Source organism: Pseudonaja textilis, chromosome 3 (genome assembly GCF_049901715.1).
Source record: "Pseudonaja textilis isolate UNSWEBS1 chromosome 3, rPseTex1.2, whole genome shotgun sequence".
In the NCBI taxonomy this organism is placed as follows: domain Eukaryota; kingdom Metazoa; phylum Chordata; class Lepidosauria; order Squamata; family Elapidae; genus Pseudonaja; species Pseudonaja textilis.
Window position 1 is genome coordinate 151,775,406 of NC_141992.1, and position 18,527 is coordinate 151,793,932.

The following is an 18,527-nucleotide window of genomic DNA, read 5'->3' on the forward strand; positions in this document are numbered from 1 at the left end:
TAAAGGCATAACATGATTCATTGATGTTTATATGTGCTTTAAATTTAGCACTAATTTCCAGTTCCAGGAATTATACGGTCTATTGTACATAACTCATACCTCATGCAGATAAATTGTTTCAAGCTGTCTTTAGAGTAAATTGATTTAGAATTTAGATTTAGAATATGTTAGAAGTAGAGGGTGAAATATCTCGTATTAGGATATATATCACAGATATTTAGCAGTCAAGATTTCACTTGTGATAAAATCCAAAACCATGTTTTAATGTAATTTTGTATGGGTTTAGACATAATCAAAATGGGAATTTGTAAAAAAATAAAGGAAAATAATGAAATCTGATTTAATGTATGAATAAATTTGTAAAATATATTTAAAAGAATTGAGAAATATTCTTAAAGTTATAGTCGAGAAGATGCCATCCAAGAAAACATCTTTTGATTCCCATCAAGAGTTCTGATACTTTTCTACTCATTTTTCTGCTCTTGAGACCATGGCAAGAATAAATATTAAGCACATTCACCACGTTATGCCAAACAGATGAGTTTAACAATTTGGAATATGAATGCACAGAACGTCTTATGGAGGTTCTCAGTCATCTGGGTCATGTTGTGCCAAAGGACTAAGAAGCCTCTTGGATGAGAAGCAAAACATCTTCAAGGAGCAAACAAAGTCCAGCTGCCTTTTGAAAAAGCGCTTTTAGAATGCACAGTATGTTAGTGTTCATGGTCTTGTCACTGAATAGGAGATAGTTTCTTTATCTCCTTTCCTTTAAATATTTTGGGAATAACATCTTGTGATATTCAAACACAGGTCATACTTTAGACCAGTGGCCCCCAACCTTTTTTGTGCCACGGCCCGGTACCGGCATCACAAAATGATCCGCGGCCCGGTACCGGCATCAGCACGCATGACAAGGCAAGGCGAGCCGAGCGACCGGCCAGCCAGCCATCCCCCGCTTCTCCCCGCCACCTTCAACTCCTCCTTTGTACCTTTGTCGATGGGCTTCACTTCGGGATGGCTTCAGGACGGTCATTTGGCTCGCCTTGCCTTGGGTGCTGAAAGAATCCTTGCACCTTAGTTTCGTTTGAAGCCCCCCCTTCGATGAAACTAAGGCGCGAGGATTCCTTCAGGACCCAAACGCCGCTTTCCAACTGGAAAAGCTCACCCGGAAGCACTTTCTTGTCAAACAAGATGGCGGCGCCCAGCAAACCGGCGGCCCGGTAGGAAATGTTCCACGGACCGGTACCGGTCCATGGACCGGTGGTTGGGGACCCCTGCTTTAGACCATCCAAACAAGCCAAGATTAAATGCAACTTTGCATTTTATATCATAAGCACTAGTCTGTAATCCTAGGATAATGATTTGATGGAATGATAGGTGACTACAAACAATGTAAATAAACAACAAAGCCAAATTTCTCATTAGCTATATGAGACAGATCTTAACTTCCTCTAGTGTGGCTTTATTTTCAAGAGGATTACATAACTTTGTGTATGTCTTCCATATGTATTAGAAGTGCAGAAAAGTTGCTGACACGAATCCAGAGAGAATATTGGAGACCACAGCAAAAAATTAAGGACATTCAAAAAGCAGCAAAACGTGCCTTATCTGACCATAGCTCCAAACATCAAGAAGCCCAAGATGTTGTGAACGTAGCAAACAGTAACACTGAAGAGGCTAGACGTCTGCTTGTTCCTATTAATAACAACCTCAATGAGTTCAATGTAAGAAGACTCACAGCATATTTTATGTGATTTGTCTGACTGTGTAAAATAGTCTTTAAAGAAGAAAAAATTAGGTTTAATATTCACATTAGGCAAAGTATATTACACTTAACATTTGCATCCCTTTAAGCATAAAGGGATTTTATGTAAGATATACTTACCTCTGTAATAGCTGATATAAAGTTTTAATTATACCCAATATTGTATTCAGAATAAAAAGCTGAATGTTAAAGAAGATGAGGCTCTTTCTGTTATGCTGATAAAAGAAGGAAAAATCCAAACAACTGCTGCTACCGCCTTTGCAAGGGATATATTTAATTCTACATCTGTAAGTCACTGAACACTCATAATCCTAATTTATACATGGTTAATTACCCATAGTATGATACTAACTAAGCTTGAATGTTTAGGATCTAGAAATCCATCAGGATGAATTGATGTTATGGAGTAGTAAATTAAGACAACATGTGGATGACCTGGTTATGCAGATGTCTACTCGAGGCGCTCTTGAACTGGTCTATAAGACAGAAGACCATGTTGCTGAGTTAGAAAAAAATGTTCATGCATTAGACAGGTAAGAGTGTCATCAATAGATTAAGCTTTATTTAAAGAGATAGCAGGCAGTCTTAGTGTCTAAAATGTCTGTCTACTAGAAATGACTTTCTGCCTTAAAGATTATTAGACACAAAACTTTTACATAGGAAACATAAAACTTCCAGTCTAGAGTGTTGAATTCAACCCTTACATTCAAACCAGAAATTATGAATTCTGCATACGTAGAATTTTAAGGACATAGATTCTATATGCATGTGATTCATGAAGTTATGACAGGTGCTTCAAACAGATGGTCACAATTTCCTTCTTCAGCGATTGTAACACTGCAGCTCTTCTGAGTTTATGTTTCTTTTATACTGTACTAAGCTCTAACATACTTAATTGCTACATATACCTAGATAATGTATTACTGGAACAGAAATGCATAAGCTGTTTTATTTAGAATATAATATAATTATTTAGGGAAATAAACTTTCAATTGTGACAGGACAGTGGAATTAATGACTGCATTAGGAATATTCAATATGCAACTTTTATTTTATGTTTTTAAAATAACGCAATGCTATTTTGTTTCAAGTGCATGTTGTTGTAAACCACTAGGCGAGATGGCCATTGTAGCAATTTAATCAATAAAATAAAATAAATAAACTGTTCCAAATATAAGGCTTAAAATAGGTTCTAGGTTCTAGTAAAATCTGAAAAGTATTTTAATAGGTTTAAATTTAATGCAAAAGATATAATTTTCATCTTCTATTGCAGTGGCCTTTTGAATGTTAGAAATGTGACTGTGAATGTGACAAATTCTGTCCATGTGTACTCTACCATAAAAAATCTAGTTGAAAGTGCAGAGAACCTGGCAAGTGATGTCACTAAGATTGTCTATGAACCAATACATGTGGTGAGTGCATAATAAGTCTGTGTAATATCAATATAGATAAATATTCTTCAATATAGATATTCATCATTCAAAACTTATATGGTAGAGTTATTTTGGAACATCTGGGAGTGAAACCCTTCATCTCTTTAAAGGAGCTACATTTTTTTCAGACTTCTAGGTAAACCTGGGAAAAAATGTATGGAGTTGCCTCATGAAAACACCTGTGTCTCTAATGCAACTCTTTAAAGCAGCTGTGTCTTGAGTATGTATAGCTTGTACTCCACAATATCAGATTTTTAAAAATTCTACACATGAATTTGTTTCCTTTCTCAAATAAATGAAAGGCTTTGGAATGTTTTAATGGCTAACCAAAATGCCCAGATTTTCTTTCTAATTATGAAATTATGTAAGCTTAAAAAAAAATAGCTACCACTACCATGCAACAGAAGTAGCTTCTGACTTGTTCAAAAGCTTGTTCAGTAATCATATTTTTTTCTTTGTTGAAAGCTCTGTATTGAAATCTATAAAAACAATATTTTCCTGATCTTCTGAAAACATAATGAAAGTTAGGAATGATAAGTATCTCCTTACTTGTACAAGCTTTTCCTTTTAAGAAATTCAGTTCATTGAGAAGAATTGGAAAGTTTAATTGTTTTCAATTTTAAGCAGACCTAATCTTTAGATCTTTGTGATGTGACACCTGGCTAACCCCTGGCATGATCCTTTTTTTTCTTACTGTGTACATGGGTTAAGGGGCGAGACCCTTCTTCTTGAGGTCAAAGTTCCCAGAAATCCAAATAATTATGCACAATGTAAACATTTGGTACAACCCGTAATTTCTGGGAACAAGTCCCAAGCCACAGTAGCAAGTATGGAATGTGTTGATGAAAGTCAACTACATCTGTACAAGGCCATTTTAGCAAAATATTTGTGTAAGCATTAATGATCTTCACAACACCCTATTTCTAATATAGTTGTGTGTTATGCATGTGAGGATATGTTTTTATGGTTTTCTGTCTTATGTCACATATTAATCTGATGTGTTTGATCATAGGACTGAGATTGAAAGCTTAAGCTAAAATAATATAAAACTATAGAAATGAGGTTTTTTTTATAGCCACATGACATATAGCAGGGTTTTCCAAAAATTATGCTTGAATCATGTAACATTAATACTGCTTTTTCATTATTCATAAATGTTTTCTTGTTGTGTGATTGTTTTAAGAAAAGAGAGCCCTTTAACATTACTGGGAAAAATTTCCTTCACCTTGGCTCCACTGTCTTAACTGATGCAAAACATCTTGACAAGAAGTATGATGGTAGGTTTCATTACATATAGGTTGAGATATTAATTTTTGCTCAATAGTAAAGCTTACTGGGGGATGTTACATCTTTTATCGTCATAAGACTCTTGTGCTAATAAAAGCAAGGTGTTTACTCCACCTGAGATCTTTGCAGGATGTAAATATTGGTTGCTGTATATTAGCATGAGAAATTTTGTAATAAAGAACCTATAAACCTGGGCCACTTAGAAATTGTCCCCCTGGATGCAATAAAACAACCATCTATTTGGCACAGGCTGCAATTATGTTTTAGTACATTTTTATATGTGATCCCTGGCAACCTTTGGCTTTGGTCATTAGTTTAAGCTATATGTAGGCATCTGCTGAATAGGCATCTTTTTAGCATAGAGGGCACAGATTGTATAAGGCACAATTCACTGCTTTTAGTTTCTTACAAAAATTAATCTACTGCTTTGGATTTACAACTATTTTTCTCTGTAGGACTCAGGTCAGGGTTAAATGAAATTAACATAAAAGTGGAAAGACTTAAAGCGAAAGCCAGTGGAATTGCAAAAAGGTTTAATGATTCCCTACTTCAGCTGACTGCATTGCCCAGAGGTAAGGGAAATTCATCTTGATAGTATTGTCCTTCATTCTGTCAGGCAGATCTATTTAACTTCATCAGCACAAGAGAATCTTATCTTTTCATTTCAGATTTTTAAACATGTATTTATTTATTTTGAAAGCATGTGTGTAAGAGAACAATGTACGGTTGCTGTTTTCAGCCTATTTGCATTTGTTTAAAACAAAAAAGAACAACAAAATGAATAGGAAATAATTAGGCTTACATTGCTGTGCATTGTGCTAAGCAAAGATTCATTGGCTGGTTTTCTGGTCATTAAAGCTCTGAAACCTAGCCATGCTGAAATAGGATCGCAGATTTGAATGGTATTTTATTGGTCTTTATGGCTAATAAACCATGATTTAACACTGCATGTATAAGTAATAACAAGTTGTAGCAAGCTTTATAATAGCAGTTTTTTATATTAACAATTAGATGAAATGGTATTCATTTCCTTTTCCAGGATAGTACTACTTTTACTTCTTCATTGCAGTAGACATCACCTAGTTAATATACCAGAGCTAAAAGAAAACCACAATTTAAGAAACCATATAATTTTTATATGAATAACTTTTATATGTATAACTATATATATAACTTTAGTTTTCCACATTAACTCTGGTTTTGATGGTCAATTCTTTAAGTTTAAAACCAAAAACCAAACGAATTCAGGACACTATGAATATGGCTTAAAAAGAACCCTAAATTGAACTTAATTTGACAGGTGTCACAATAGAATGGTGGTTGAGATAATTAGTATTGTTTTATGCCCAAAGTACAAAAGCAAATGAACTGCTTACAGACTCACAATCTTCTTAATTCCAGACCTTGATAGTTATATAGCAGGGTCTGATTATTCTTGTGTTCATTTAATTGTAAGCTGACCAGTTTATGTGGAAAGCCTTTATTTCAATTTATATGAACTTTAATAGTCCCTCCATATAATAGGGGATCAGTAACTAAAGGAAGTGGGCAGGCATATGCTTAGATGTAGCTGCATCAAGAAGTTTTTTATTGTGAGATTACTTGTTTAGTTACAGACATAAGGTAGTACTGCATTTATCAGAGTAGGGTACACTTTAAGTTTAGGGAATTAAAATAAATATGAGATTCTGATCACAGATCTTCTGTACTAGGTTCATTTTGTTCCTGAGGTGATAGTAACCAAGTTGCAAAGATTGAGTCTTCTATTCTTTGCAAGCAGGGTGATAGATAATGAAATTTATGTTGATCATTTGTTTCAGGTACTAATGAAAATATTTTGGCAATAAAAAGGCTGGCTCTTTCTGCTAATTTGACTGTCCTTAATGGTATAAGCCATACTGACGGTTATAGTGAGAAGCTGTGGAATTCCTCATCTGCATTGTCTAAAGTTAATGATACATTGCAGAAAACAAATGAACTTATAATTGACTCAACAAATGCTGGTAGGTTTGCTGCTTGATTGCTTACTAGAAATGTTACTGCATGCAAGAGTGGGATTAATTTTTAATCCAAAGCATTTTTTATTCTATTCACATTGAAAGCAGTTTGTACTAGTATACTTTGACATGGTGAGAACTTGTGATTATTTTTTGTTTGAAAGTTGGCATTTTCAGACTAGCAAGGCTGAATGAAACATCAGTAAAAAATTAAATGTACTTAGTTACATATTTTTTTGTATGTGTATTCATTATTCATTTGCAGTTTAAAACACAAATAAATAGTTAGCAGAATTGCCCCAAAAACTCTTTTTCAGTATATCTCCACTTCTGTTTTGGCAGCAGCATCAGCTGAAAAAAAAGTGAATGAAGTTGAAATCCAGGCTGGTCTGTTATATGGAAGATTGAAACCTTTAAAAATACTGGAGGAGAATTTAAGCAGAAACATCTCTGAAATTAAAGAGCTCATAAACCAGGCTCGCAAACAGGCAGCTTCTGTAAGCACCTAACCTTTTTTCTGTGTTCCAGAAAAGAAACCACTATTTTGTTTCAGGATACATCCTAAATAGTTGCATCATTATAATAAACTATAACTGACAAAGTACGTATGTTCTTTAATGCAAAGTACAGCACATACCCTAAATAGTTATATCTACTATCACTATGGTAGATAGTGAGGGAGGAAAGGACTTGTCTTTTTCTTTAAATAATATTACACTTCCATAGCTGCCTATGAGCTTTCCGTTTAAAAAATGTAGTTTCAAAGAGAACAGGTACATGCAATGTATGCATAATTAGTATAAACTACTGATTTTATTGTCAAAGCTCTCCAAGGCCTTCCTGGACCACTCTATTTTCATCCCAGGACGTTCTTCGTTTCTTTCTAATAAAAGGAGAATATTTGTAGCTCAGGTTTGAAATGAGAGGTCCTTGGAACTCTCTGAATGTGGTAATTTTTTGCAGACATTTCATTGTCCAAACCAGGTAACATCATCAGTGCTAAATGATAACTAGTAGTGATGATGTTTCCTACTTTGGGTAATGAAACATCTGCAAGAAAGCAACCAAGTTCAGAGAGCACCGAGGACCCCTCATCACTCCATTCTGCATAGTGCTGGTTTCAGCTATTCAGAAATCCATGTTCCCTCCTAAAACTATCACCTTAGGGATTACCTAATCCAGAGGTCTCCAAGACTTGTGAACTTCAACTCTCAGAATTCTCCAGCCAGCTATGCTGGGAATTCTGGGAGTTGAAATCCACGAGTCTTAAAGTTGCCAAGTTTGGGGACTCCTGACCTAATCCATCTGTTCCAGTCTTTTCTCAGAAGCCATACTTTCAATATGGCTTTTGTTTCAATCATCTAATTCTCACATCTTAGGGAACATAAGTCCCTAATCAAGTACAACTAACCAGGGTCCTGAAAAAAACATGCATTGTTTTCCACTATCTACTATTTCCTCAATATGTTTTACATTGTAGGATGTACATAGCAGCCCCCACCAACATCAAAGAGAAATACCATTTGTTATTTTGGTGGAATATAAAGATATAGAGAAAGATGCTCCCTCCCATTGGTTGATTTTATTTTTTATTTAATAAATTTATGTGCTGCCCATCTCACTGACTCCTACATTTGATTAGCAATAGCAACAGCACTTAGAATTACATACCACTTGATAGTGCTTTACAGCCCTCTCTAAGCGGTTTACAGAATCAGCATATTGATTATGTCAGGTATTTTATTCATTAATGTGAATAATATTTCTATGATATCCACTATACGTCACCAAATGTATATGTATAGGTGTAAATTGTACCTGCATTATATAAGTTTTTTGTTTTTCCTTTTGTCAGATTAAAGTTGCAGTATCTGTAGAAAAAGACTGTATTCGGGCCTACCAACCCCAGATATTATCTACTAACTACAATACATTAACATTAAATGTTAAAACAATGGAACCTGACAATCTTTTATTCTATCTGGGTAGCAATGGTAAAGTAAGTAAAGGATTTTATATCTTGATTCTTCTATAGTCCAGGTACTCTACCAAGTTACATTGGGTTTCTACTGAATTATATATCTGACATCCATACAATAAATAAATTGCATTTCAGTGGTCGATATAATGGTTATAAAAGGGTTTTTATACATAAGTAATAGTGGCAGTTTTAATATTTGTTAGTATGTGAGGTAATGTTGCAAAATAGTTTGGATTATTATGAAATGTAAGGGTGCAATCGCTTGCATATTTCAAGTATTATAGACTTCAGTTGGTCAGTAATGTATGTTCTCTTAAATTTAATATCCTGAATATTCAAATATTAATGATCAGATCTTGAAACGATATAATTCTCATGTGGCCAAAAACATAGCCAAATGACAAAGATATTATACAAACTGTAATTTGATACATCTAAAGATACTTTGTTGCTTTTACATGAAGTAAACTATGATAGTCAATAGAAATCTATATATAAGTAATGAAAACTTATTTCCTTAACCTTTATAGGTGACAGTAGGTAGCTGTCCAATTGGAAAAAAGAATTAAATTACTTGGATTTCAAAAAACAATACTGCCTTTTTTCCCCTTCCCTTTTTATATTTTTTACCATCACAATTGCTCCCAGTTAATTGTAATCAATTGTATCTCAATTGGTACAGCTAATTTGGATTGATTTTTATAGTATAGTTTATTGTTATGCAATGCTAATTTGTACTTTAACTACATGGCTTGTATTTTATAGCGGAGTTAGAGGTACAATATGTTCATTTAAATGATTCTGTGGTTAATTAAGCCTATATATTTTATGTGGCCTTTACATTTTAAAAATTATTTTGTCTTGAATGCTTCATTTACAAGCAAAATGTTTAACAAGTTCTTAAAATTGAGTTGGAAAAGTTTAGCACAATTTGTGTATACTACTGACTTCTCAAATATGAGTGTGATCGGTATTAATATTATATTATTTTCCCTCTGGGCTTTCCCATATGTTTTTTGTGGTTGGCTAGTTTCAATACAATACAATACAATACAATACAATACAATACAATACAATACAATACAATACACAGTTGGCTGTATAGTCTATCTCATATTTAAGTTGCTGTATTTGAGATGGCCCACTTCAAAGCAGTATGTCAAATAATAAATTTCCTTTGCAGGACCAGAAAGGTAAAGTAAAAATTAAAATCTCTCATGGAGTCATAACAAGGCTGTTTTTGAAATATTTTTTTTTAAAAATTAGAACACTTTTAGACATGGTCCTTCAACATCCACAAACTTTTTTTAGACTGATTTCATGGCAGTGGAGATGAGACGTGGCAAGGTGGCCTTCTTGTGGGATTTGGGCTCTGGATCAACAAGACTGGAATACCCTGACTTATCTATTAATAACAACAAGTGGCATAGAATACATGCTACAAGGTAAAATATTATGGGTGTGATACTATCTATGTAGAACATTAGATATCTAGAAAAGATAAGCTGTGTTGACAATAAATAGCTTTTAGCATTTTTAGAATAATAGTTTAATTTATCTGATAAAGGTATTTATCATAAGATGATGTTAGAGATAAACAGATACAATCCAGAGATATATAGATACTAGTGGTTTTATAATTTCAATAGCTAGTTAATACCAAATTTTGCAGCACATTCAACAATTTTAAATGTTGAAAGTGATGCCTTTGTAAAATATAAAGTAATAGTTCTGCCTTTTAAAAGCCATCTTCATTCTCTCAAATGTAAAAGCATATTTACTTGAGGAGCATAAAAGAATGCTGATAAGTCACACTTAATCACAGAACCCGATATAGACGTAGATATTTTGAGAGCTGTGTGGTACAATGGTTAAGGTGTTGGACCAGGAGAGAGAAGACCTAGACTCTTAATCATCCTCAGATAAGGAAGCTCACTGGGCCAATTTCCCTCTCTCAGCCCAGGAGCCTTCATTAAGGAGTTACACTAGAAGCAGGGAGACTGACATTATAGTCCACTTTCAACCACAGAAGCTTACTCAAATGGCCTTTGAAACTTACGTAGCTTAATGCAATTTGATTCCCAGGTACTTTATTAGCTGAAAAATATCATCATTATGTCATGGCTGTGTCAATTCTATGGGATAGACCAGACTAAAAAGCATTCATTGTGCATCTTGGAATTAAGTGAGAGAGGAGATGCTGTTTGAGGTGTTTTTGTAAATCATCATTTTCTTGGCTCAAGCTAAAGCCTCATTTATCCCAACAGATTTTCTTTTTCTCCTTCTCAACCATCCTGTAAATTCACTATAACCTATTCACAGTTATACATATAACTCAAGCAAATTGTATACTCTGAAGTAGAAGAGTTTTCATACTTTGGTAAAGGATCTGTAATATTTTTTTTTTTTAGAAAAAGGGGGAATCTATATAAATAAACTGAATTTAATGAATGATAAGGTATTCAGAATAGTTGCCATCAAATATTTGCATCTATGTGTAACACCAGTTAGCAGATTTAACTATTTTAGTTCCTTCATTATTCTTCTACTTAGGTTTGCGAAAACTGGCACTCTGAGTGTAGAGGAGACTAGTTCTCCTCAGAAGCCCATCAGAAGTGCCACCTCCCCTGGAACAGCCACTGTACTAGATGTAAATCTGTCAACTCTAATGTTCATTGGTGGACTTGGAGGACAAATCAAGGTGAAAGGTTTACTGTAATGCGATAGTTCACTTGGCAAATATTGAAGATGATTTCCTCTTCACTGTGGTGAATCTGTAAGACCTGTCAAGTATTCGGAAATGAAAAGAAAGACATCTATATGATGGTTGCTTGTTCTTGTAAACCAGAGTGCTTTAAAATATTGCCAGTGACTATAATTTTAATGTGAGAAACTGCACCATCCTTGTGGAACATGGGGTGGGGTGGGGGACAAATTCATGAGACTAATTTCAAGACTCAAGTTCATCTCTTCTGGACATATGTCATGTTGCACACAAACACAAAATTTGCAGCATTGTGCTGCAATATTGACAAAAGCAGCAAGCCCCTGAGGATACCACCGGAGATAGGTGAACGTTATTACATATATGGGGATTAATGATATTAGTCAATATTAACTTGATTTGAATTAAATGCCGTTGTCTCATTTTTGCAGTGTGGACAATGGCATGCTACTCAAATACAGTAGAGTTCATCAGTGGAGCTCAGATAAAACATTGTTCTATTAACTGATTTTGTTTTACCTTACACTAAATCACACACACACACACACACACACACACACACATCAGAGAGAGCGAGAGCAGGGAATAATGAATCAAACTTTTTTTCACTTACCTTTGTAACTGTACCTGAAGGAATTTCAAATAGCCAAAGCTTATTTTACTTACTGTAAACGTGTTCTGTTTTCTATAGAAGTCACCATCAATTAAAGTAACACATTTTAAAGGGTGCATTGGGGAGACATTCCTGAATGGCAGACCAGTGGGGCTTTGGAATTTTATGGAAAGAGAAGGCAAGTGCACAGGATGCTTTGGAAGGTGAGAACTGGAAAGTAGCTGCTGATACCCATTTTATTTATCTATTTTGTGTATTATCATCTCAGTCAATAGATAAAGGAATTTAATTTGCAGCCTAGAACTATTTAGGGTTCGAAAAGTATGCCTAAGGCCATAGGGATTGCTTGAGGCCTTTATAAATCTAATTAGAGTTTCCCCGATCGCTATAAAGCAACTTAAGAAATAAATGATCTTTAAAATTGTTTGGATCATGTACCACAACCTTCAAAAGTGAAGAATGCCATGGGATCCTCCAGTTTTCCTTCTGACCTTGTGAAATAAAGATGGGTCAAGGCATTTCTGTTAAAGTATTTTGATGGGGAATTCAACTGTTCAGAAGGCCAGCAATTTTTGTAGATGGGTTGTACAAGCATTATTGTACATTCAATTTTTTGGTGATTTAAAAAAAAAAAAAACCTGTTCCAACGTTCCATTTTGGGTGCTCCCAGAATTTAATTTTATTGTTTTCCTGTTTTTAAATTATCATAATGATGTATCTTGAAAATTACCTTCTGGATTTCCTCTGAGCTAAGAAGTGATTCAGAGATAATTCTGTAAATGATCATTTTTATATCAAAACCAATTTTAAAATTGCTCATAGCTGCATAAGTATGTTTTAACCAGCAGGGGGAGATAAATGATTATTTTATAAATCTGTTTTGAAGAATCTTAACAAACTGTAGAATTATGGCTGCTGATAATCCTCCTTTAAATTGCTGAAGACACTATCAAATGGTTTATTATGTTGTTTTTTAAATGTAACCATTTTACTGATGGGGGGTATATTTGAAATTCATATATTGCCTTTTTCCTGAAAAAGGAAAATAATATATTAGAAAGTTTCATGTATATATCTGCTCATATGTACTTTTAAACTGTCTTTAATTAATTTAATACAGCTTTACCAAAATTTAGATGTACATTAAATTACACCAAATTAATTTTGTCCTGATCCTTTGCACTATTTTAATTCCTCGGCTAAAAGAGCAATTCGGCAATTTTACATATAGACTCAGTTGATGTATTCAACTGATGTATAGACTCAGTATTTTGACTGTTGCTAAATTGGATTTTCATTACAGAATGTAGTACACAGAGTTCTGTGAGCAGAATGCATCTTGTTAAGAACTTAGTTATATTCTGCCAGTCTCAATCTTCCCTTTGTTTGTTTTCCCTAGCCCACAATATGAAGATCCTTCATTTCATTTTGATGGCAGTGGATATTCAGTGGTGGAGAAATCACTTCGTCCCACTGTGACCCAGATAATTCTATTTTTCAACACTTTTTCAACTAACGGACTCTTAGTATACCTGGCTTCCAATGGCACAGTAAGGAGATCATCCCAATTTATCAAAAAAGATATAATCAGTTCCATAAACTACATTGGGGCTGTTTTTTGATAAGTAACTAAATAAAAATGAATACATTCATCACTATGCCCTACAACCAGCTATGCATTTATTAGATTTTTATCTTGCCTTTATTACTTTATAAGTCATTCAAGGCAATGAACATACTCCTTTCTCCTCCACTTTATTTTCCCTACAACAATGACCCTGTGAGGTAGGTGGGTCTAAGAGAGAGTGACTGGCCCAAAGTTACCCAGCCAGCTTTCATGCCTAATGCCTTATAAGAATGGCATATCGGTGCAGTGTGTTACATGCATAGCATTCTCATAAAAATGAACGGGATTTGATTGTCCAGTAATTTGCATCAAGATAATGTTTGTAACTCAGTCTGAGTTTTCAAATGAAATACAACTGTTAGAAGTTTCCAAAGTTATCTTACTTGTTGTATAGTTGAATAGTTACAGCATTAAGTAGTGGTGCATTTCCCTAACTTTTGATTTCTTTTTCTGCAGAAGGACTTCTTGTCTCTGGAGCTTGTTGATGGCAGAATTAAAGTAACTGTTGATCTTGGTTCAGGCCCCCTTACACTTAAAACAGAAAACCGCTACAATAATGGAACATGGTATAAACTTTCATTCAGACGAAACAAAAAAGAAGGTAAAATATGTTAGCTCAATCCAGACATAGCTGAGTGTGTTTGTCCTGGACATTGATTTTAATTATAAAATTTAAATGATAGGGCTATGAAAATTAGGCACAATCCCTGTACTGCTTTGATTGAAGAATCAGAGGTATCATGTTTTCATGAAATGGAAGAATTAGAAGTGGCACAGTCTGCCTTAAGAAGCATATAGCAGGAGTGACCTGCTTCATCTAATTTTTCACTTCAAAACGATGGTTTCTGCACATACAAGAAAGCTTTGAAAATTGGTTTTAGGTAGAAGTTTGATTTGAATGGTTTATTCAAATGCTATCATATCAGTATCTGATAGTTTACAAGTCTGCACACTGAAAAAAAGCAACTGAAAATGCACAGAAAGGTGAATTAGGATGATGCTCTTTAATGGATTCTGCATGAGCTTCTAATATTGTGTTTTCCCAAAAAATGCAACCTACCCCAAAAGTAAGTCCTTGTTTGATTTTTATATGTGTGCTGCATATAAGCCCTACCCCCAAAATAAGCCCTAATTAAGACCCCACCTCACTCCAGGGTGCAGAGGTAAAAATTAAGCTAGGGTGTGGACGGGCGGTGGAGCTACCCTACTACTTATCTTCGGACAGTTGCAGTCAGGCCTTGAACACCCCAACACCTGCCTTCCGGCCCATTTCTTCTGTAGCTGACAAGGCCAGCAAGGCTTTCCTGAAGGCCTCTGCAGCTGATAACAGAGCTCTGGATCGGCTGCAGAGACCTTCAGGAAAGCCTTGCCAGCCACAGAAAAAGTTCCTGAAGGCATCTGACAGCAAAAAGGAGGCTGGGGGTGACGCATGCAAGTGAGGTGAGTCAATGGATGACATTGTCCCCAACAATAAGACTTAGTGCCTTTTTGGGTGGCAAATGTGTGTGTGTGTGTGTGTGTGTGTGTGTGTTTTCATAGATTTTCACGGTTACAGGTATGTAGGTCTAAGTGTGTTCGGGTCTTTTCCCATGTAAGATTAAGAGTATCTTGGCGACGTTTCAGTGAGGTCCCACTCGCCATCCTCAGGCTGGTGCTTTCAGCTTCGTGCCAGTGCTACCTAAATGCACAATCCCATCACCACCCTGCACAGATCAACTCCATAGCCAAGACCCTCATCTCCAGAACCAAGACCACCTGAGAACAGAACTGCACACCCTCACTAACGTATTAATTTCCAACGGATTCCAAAGAAACACTATCACCAAACTAATCCGAAAAGAGATATCCCCCAAAAACCAAGACACAGAACAAGACAACGGTATCGTACTCCTCCCCTACATCAAAGGTACCACAGACAAAATCAGCAAAATTCTCCACAAACACAATATCAGGACAGCCTTCGGCACTGACCAAAAAACAGCCAACATCTTAAGAAACCCCAAAGACAAGATCCAGCTAGAAAACCAAGGAGTTTATGAAATACCATGCAACAATTGCCCAGCCACATACATTGTGGACAAACCAACAGGGGAATAAATGCACGCATCACAGAACGCAAAAACTCAGTCAGAAGAGAAGAAAATACTTCCTCCCTCTTCCAGCACCTTAAAGCCACAGGACATGAAATTAATTTCAAAGGAACCAAATTAATATCCAACACTGAACACTCCAGCAAGAGAATAATCAGGGAAGCCATCGAGATAGAGAAACACCCCCATAACATGAATAGACAGGATGATACCTCCCGCCTACCAGACATCTGGAAGCTAGCCCTCACCAACAAACGAGTCCCAGCCACGAAAACCAACACCAGACCCAAAACAACATGGGACACCACCGCCAATCCCCCTCATCAGACCCAGGCCCAAGCCCATCCTATAAACGAAGGACAACCACCATCCAGAAAACAGACCATGACTGCTTCGCCAGCTGTCACACACCCCAACCCCCAAACCAAACAAGCTGACACATGCCAAGAACACAGACCCAGACCCCAAACTCGAAGCCAGACTAAAACCCAGAATGCTACATCACAGCCCCCCGCTCAGGATATCACATCAGAAAACCCAGGAAATTGCACTACAAGAACTCAAGAAAGTGCAACACAGCAAATGACCCAGGATATCACAGCACAAGATCAAGGATACTACAGCAATAAATCTCACAAGGTCATCACACAACCCATTACCCAAACCGTTACTACACAGGAGGCTAATGGAAAAGAGATCAAAACACAAATGACCCAGGAGATTATAACGCAGGACCCAGGATATCACAACAAAAGAACTTGCAAACCCATCACACAACCCATTACCCAAGCTGTTAAAACACAAGAAGCTAATGGAAAAAAGATCACTACAAAACAAACAACCCAGGAGATTACCACACAAGATCCAGGATATCTCCACAACAAAACTCACAAGGCCATCACACAGCCCATTATACCAACATCAACTCCATCAACCAATCAAGAGGCAGCAGCGCAGCCAACCAGCCCAGCACACCAGCCCTCACCACCAGTATTTATAGTGAGACAGCAGCTCCAATCACACACTGCTTGCACTGGCACGAAGCCAAAAGCATAGTATTCAGCTTTGTTCGGGTATTTTGCCATGTCATTATAGTTGTGTTTTTAAAGAAGCCTGATGATGGCAGATGAGATTCTGCTGAAACGTTGCTACAACTTTAAAAGAAATACCTGAACAAAGCTGAATACCATACATATGAGTCCCCGCGAAAACTATATATATATATATATACATATACATACACACACACACACACTGTATATGTATATATGCCGTATCTATATATATAAAAACAGTCTTATTTTGGGGGAAACACAGGTATTTAAGAATTATCTTAATTAGATGGAACATCTTTGTATCAGTTTAATAATGAATGAGATGAGGCTGAAAAAAGCAAAGCCTTTATAAAGCAAAATTATTCCACTCTCAAGAGTTGGTTGATTATCTTGACACACACAAAAAAATTGAAGTTGCCACTTTTCCAACTATTACCTGATAAAACTGGATAGACCCTAGGCAGATATTAAATAATGTGGCATTTCTCTAAAATTTTGAGATCAGATCACATTGGGTTACCTGAAAGCCATTTCTCCTAAAATAAACGTTTTTATTTTCTAAACTTTCAATTGTCGAATAGCGAAGGGTAGATTGTTTTCTTGCTCTTTTGTTTAAATTGAAATGTGCTGTAAATGTACTGTCTGAAATAACATGTATATTGTATGCTTCGTATTTCTACTATATGTGAATGGGGTTTAAATGATCTTAATGACTAACAAAACAATGTATTGTTATTTACATTTTCTGCAATGTTTGTTTAAATAGAAATTGCTGAATTCTTACAAACTATTTGCTAACTTCAGACATTTCTTTTATCTTTCAGGGATTTTGGCAGTCATGGATGCTTATAGCCTCAATTCTAAAGAAATCAAGCAAGGAGAATCCCCTGGTGTAGCCTCTGACTTGAATCGTTCTGATCAAGACCCAATTTACATTGGAGGATTACCAAGGTCAAGGACAGTAAGGTAACAATTAACCATGTTCAAGGAAAATCCTTAAGAGTAGTTGCACAAAATGTTCTCAACTATTCTGTGCATGCTAACTTCTCGTACCCAAATGTGCTGTCAGATGGTGCTCCATTCAGAATCCAAGAAAAAATACTTAGGCTCCATTAATTAGAGAAAAGATATGTTTTACTGGAAGTCAAGTGGTAGCAACAAAATAATTCTGAATCTTAGAAAATGAGCGCGTAAATCACATATACAAAGTGATGGCAACGTTCCCACCCCCAATAGTTCAATTGGCTCATCCAATTAAAAGTTGTGTACATCCTGACTTTTATGAAGAATTCAGTATTTTGTTCAATTTTAGCAGCTCAGTATTTCCCTTTATTAGGAAAGGGGTTCATAGCAGAACATTTGTGGGATGCATGAAGAACTTGGAAATATCCCGATCTACTTTTGACTTGCTTAAAAATTCATACGGTGTGAGAAAAGGCTGCATCCTAGAGGTAAGACATACTAACAGTTCTGTTCGCTAGATTTAAGCTGTTTGCTACTGAGAAATGAATTAATAATACATGATGACTTTATAATGACTAGCATGTTGACTGTTAAATAATCAAAAGCTGTGGTTTTTTAAAATTTAAAGTGATGTATTGACTGTTAGTTCCTTTCCTTTTGCAATCTAGCCTATACGCAGCGCTAATATCTTACATAATGGTTACATTGAGTTGCCACCCAAACACCTTTTGGTGGAATCTGAACTTATGGCTACTTTTGCTACAAAGAACTCCAGTGGAATCATTCTTGTGGGGCTTAGCAAAGGTGAAGCAAAACGAAGACGCAGGCAAGTCCATCTTGTGAGTACCCAGTCATCTTTAATTTTACGTTTTTAATTATTTCTGGAATGGATCTTGAGTAATCTCTAAAAGGGCTGCTGTTTAGACTGGGGAAAAAATCACAGACCATCTTGGCAAGCCAGTTCTGCATTATTGCCAAGAAAATACAAGCC

At 35.7% G+C, this 18,527-nt stretch overlaps 1 protein-coding gene across 2 annotated transcripts in view; it reads left to right on the forward strand.

Moving 5' to 3' along the window:
• LAMA1 (laminin subunit alpha 1) overlaps positions 1–18,527 on the forward strand; it is a 94,700-nt gene that overhangs the window by 63,721 nt on the left and 12,452 nt on the right. Inside the window, exons 37-53 of one of the 2 annotated variants that reach the window (XM_087931097.1) lie at positions 1,514–1,724; positions 1,936–2,052; positions 2,135–2,298; positions 3,039–3,177; positions 4,382–4,475; positions 4,941–5,057; positions 6,306–6,488; positions 6,825–6,979; positions 8,338–8,481; positions 9,775–9,908; positions 11,017–11,164; positions 11,880–12,004; positions 13,201–13,351; positions 13,885–14,029; positions 17,398–17,539; positions 17,910–18,024; positions 18,205–18,375. In XM_087931097.1, coding sequence (XP_087787223.1) covers positions 1,514–1,724; positions 1,936–2,052; positions 2,135–2,298; positions 3,039–3,177; positions 4,382–4,475; positions 4,941–5,057; positions 6,306–6,488; positions 6,825–6,979; positions 8,338–8,481; positions 9,775–9,908; positions 11,017–11,164; positions 11,880–12,004; positions 13,201–13,351; positions 13,885–14,029; positions 17,398–17,539; positions 17,910–18,024; positions 18,205–18,375 — 2,455 coding nt within the window. The remainder of the gene's footprint in view (positions 1–1,513; positions 1,725–1,935; positions 2,053–2,134; positions 2,299–3,038; positions 3,178–4,381; positions 4,476–4,940; positions 5,058–6,305; positions 6,489–6,824; positions 6,980–8,337; positions 8,482–9,774; positions 9,909–11,016; positions 11,165–11,879; positions 12,005–13,200; positions 13,352–13,884; positions 14,030–17,397; positions 17,540–17,909; positions 18,025–18,204; positions 18,376–18,527) is intronic. The other variant, XM_087931098.1, reaches the window with a different exon arrangement.